The 3,376-nt window shown below is 46.9% G+C and overlaps 1 protein-coding gene across 1 annotated transcript; it reads left to right on the top strand.

The window, feature by feature from the left end:
- The first annotated feature begins 297 nt into the window (after window positions 1-297).
- LOC146194772 (uncharacterized) lies at window positions 298-1,146 on the top strand. Its single transcript, XM_084596635.1, has 2 exons — window positions 298-528; window positions 928-1,146. The coding sequence occupies exons 1-2, from the start codon at window positions 298-300 to the stop codon at window positions 1,144-1,146; spliced, it is 450 nt and encodes a 149-aa protein (XP_084452761.1).
- Window positions 1,147-3,376: the final 2,230 nt, after the last annotated feature.

The following is a 3,376-nucleotide window of genomic DNA, read 5'->3' as shown; positions in this document are numbered from 1 at the left end:
CGTCGCTTGCCGCATTGCTGCCTTTGAGTTCGCGTGTCATGCCACGGATGTCGCGTTCTCGGAGGCATATCGTATGCCTCCCATACCTCGGCCACCTTTTCTTAACCGGGGAAACCCGCAGGAGCTTTACTACGATCAGGATTTATACCACGGTACCGCTTCACGAAGACGATGATGCGAAGGCTGCTCGCTAAGCCGCCCGTGCAGGAAGGCGCCGAAAACAGGGGTCAGCTAGCGCCTCCCATGCTCCAGCAGCTGTTGGCACCGTGATTTTACGGCGCGGGTACATTTCAGACCATGACTGGGGATCTCGTCCGAATCCCGCAGTCTACTGTGTGCTACGCCATCAGGAAAATGACATTCCTGATTGCAAAGCATCTGCGCCCCTTGCTTGTTAACTTCGCTCATGTGTCGCAGTCTTGGCAGGTGATGCGGGACTTCTATAATGTAGGCCTTCTAGGCCAGATGAGGGATTTCTACAATGTAGGCGAATTCCCCGGCGCCTCGGGGTGCATCGACTGCACTCACGTACGCATCAAGAGCCCCAGTGGTACAAACGCAAAAGTATTCCGGAACCGAAAGGGCTACTTCTCGATCAACGTGCAGGAAGCAGTGATGCCCTCCGCACAGCTGCGCATACGCGGATTTTCTTTTACAACGCGCGTCCGCTTGTCTCGAGCGCTACCGTGGGGGATCGAATATAAAGTTAAATAATAGCGCAGTATAGCGCAGCTCTGGGCAAGTTTACTTCTGCATGCGTTTACGTTCTTGAAATCCAATACATGTTTTCCCCGCTATTTACGTAGCTAAACTGTTGTATCGCCGTTACCTGACGTAGAAAAAAAGAACAACTACGGCGCTAGTTTACTATATGGAATGCACAACTACCGCGAGTTGGGCTGACTAGAATTTGCCAATTTGATGCAGGCGGTCACCTTGACACAGCTGCAGTTTTACGACATAGTAGCCAGCTGGGCCTGGTTGGTGCATGACAGCCGCATCTTTGACAACTCCCGTATGCGGGTGCTGTTTGAGGAGCGGAGTGTGCCAGGAGTGCTTCTGGGGGATGCTCGTTATGCCTGCCACCTGTTCCTGATGACGCCTCTGGAAGACCCTGGGCCAGCTAACATACCCCGAAGAAGGTAGTTCAACATACAGTACAGTGATCCTGATATTGTAAAGTTGGAGCGCACAAATCAAATAACACAAAGCAATTGTGCTGGCTACCAACATCCTATTTGCTGTTTGTCGTTACTCTGTCTCTGTGTGTGTTTTGTGCTTTATCTTTATAATGTACAATATGCACCTGTTTGCCCAACAAGAAGTGAGGTGTACTGAATTTAACTTGTTAACTATGCAAGTACATTTTTGCAGTATTACTGTCAACTGATATTTCAGGCATTTTATTAATCGTACTCAACACCCGCATGTTATGTTTTGTAAGCCAGAACGCCATCAAAAAGTTTAATAGGCTCAGTGAAAATCACTTTCTTAGCATAGTGACACATTACGTAGCTATAGAAGCTTGCTTGCATCTCCTTTCACAAAGGTCAAGTTCTATTTTCACCTTTCTTGGGCAGGTACAAGTCCCATATAAACCACCTGTTGTTTTTTAGCGCTTGCACTGGCATCACACAGAATACGGGCGCCTTGCCTTTCATCATCATCATCATCAGCAGCAGCCTGATTATACCCACTGCAGGGCGAAGGCCTCTCCCATATTTCTCCACTTAACCCGGTCCTGTGCTAGCTGCATCCACTTGACCCCTACGAACTTCTTAATCTCATCCGCCCACCTAACTTTCTGCCGCCCCCTGCTACGCTTTCCTTCCCTTGGAATCCAATTTGTTACTCTCAGTGACCATCGGTTATCCTCTCTTCGCACTACATGTCCTGCCCATGTCCATTTCTTCTTCGTAATTTCCACTAGAATGTGGGTAACTTGAGTTATTTCTCTGACCCACTCTGCACGCATTCTATCTCTTAATGTTACCGCTACCATTTTTCGTTCCATAGCCCTCTGGGCTGTCCTCAACTTAAGTAGAACTCTCTTGGTTAGCCTCCACGTTTCAGCCCCATAAGTGAGTACAGGCAAGATGCAACTGTTGTATACTTTCCTCTTGAGCGATACCGGTAAGCTGCTAGTCATAATCTGCGAGTGCTTGCCAAATGCGCTCCATCCCAATCTTATTCTTCTTGACACTCCCTTTTCATGGTACGGATCTGCGTTTACTACCTGTCCTAAGAAGACATATTCGCCTACTACTTTCATGTATCTCGCTGCCTAATGTAAACTGCTGTTCCTTCCCGAGGCTGTTGAACATCACCTTAGTCTTCTGCATATTGATTTTCAAGCCTACCTTTCTACTTTTTCTGTCTAGGTCATCAATCATTATTTGCAGTTCATCCCCCGAGTTGCTTAGCAAGGCAATGTCATCAGCAAATCGCAGATTACTGGGGTATTCTCCATCTAACCTTATCCCTAGCTGCTCCCATTCCAAGTCTCTGAATACCTCCTCTAAGCAAGCTGTGAATAGTACTGGGGAGATTGTGTCTCCTTGCCTAACACCTTTCTTTATGGGAATTTTGTTACTTTCCTTATGCATAACTATGGTTGCTGTGCAGCCACTATATATATCTTCCAGCACTTTCACGTACGCCTCGTCTACCCCCTGGTTTCGCAATGCCTGCATCACCGCCGAGGTTTCAACTGAGTCAAATGCTTTTTCGTAATCAATGAATGCTATCTATAAGGGCTGGTTATATTCCGAGCATTTTTCTATCCCCTGATTGAAGATATGGATATGATCGATAGTAGAGTACCGTTTCCGAAACCCTGCTTGATCCTTTGCTTGATTGCAGTCTAAGGTTGTCCTGATTCTATTAGCGATTACCTTAGTAAATACCTTATACGTAACAGACAGTAAGCTGATTGGTTTGTAATTTTTAAGGTCCTTAGAGTCCCCTTTCTTGTGAATGAGGATAATGTTTGCATTCTTCCAGGGCTCCGGTACCGTGGATGACACCAGGCACTGCGTATACAAGGTGGCCAGTTTTTCTAGCACGATATCCCCCCCGTCCTTCAGCAAATCTGTAGTTATCTCATCCTCTCCAGCTGATTTCCCCCTTTTCATAGTTTCTAGTGCTTTCTTGACCTCGTCCTTCGTCACTGGTGGAACGTCTGACTTTTTCCCTACCGCCGATCTCATTACGGTCCTGACTACTTTGGCTACTGTAGAGATCTGTATAGAATTCCTCGGCTACTTTGACTATCTTGTCCATATTAGTGATGACGTTGCCCGCCTTGTCCCTTATCGCATACATCTGGTTTTTGCCTATGCCCAATTTCTTCTTTACCGCTTTAAGGCTTCCCCCG

This window comes from Amblyomma maculatum, chromosome 3 (assembly GCF_055883805.1).
Source record: "Amblyomma maculatum isolate TAMU_Amacu chromosome 3, ASM5588380v1, whole genome shotgun sequence".
Taxonomy (NCBI): domain Eukaryota; kingdom Metazoa; phylum Arthropoda; class Arachnida; order Ixodida; family Ixodidae; genus Amblyomma; species Amblyomma maculatum.
The sequence above is the reverse complement of the archived record's forward strand: the minus strand, read 5'-3'. Positions and strand labels throughout refer to the sequence as shown.

Excerpts from the sequence above, each read along its gene's own strand:
- LOC146194772 (XM_084596635.1), top strand. The coding sequence starts at position 298 with ATGACTGGGGATCTCGTCCGAATCCCGCAGTCTACTGTGTGCTACGCC. Across the intron at positions 529-927 it reads GGTGCATCGACTGCACTCAC|GCGGTCACCTTGACACAGCT; the intron begins GTACGCATCAAG and ends AATTTGATGCAG.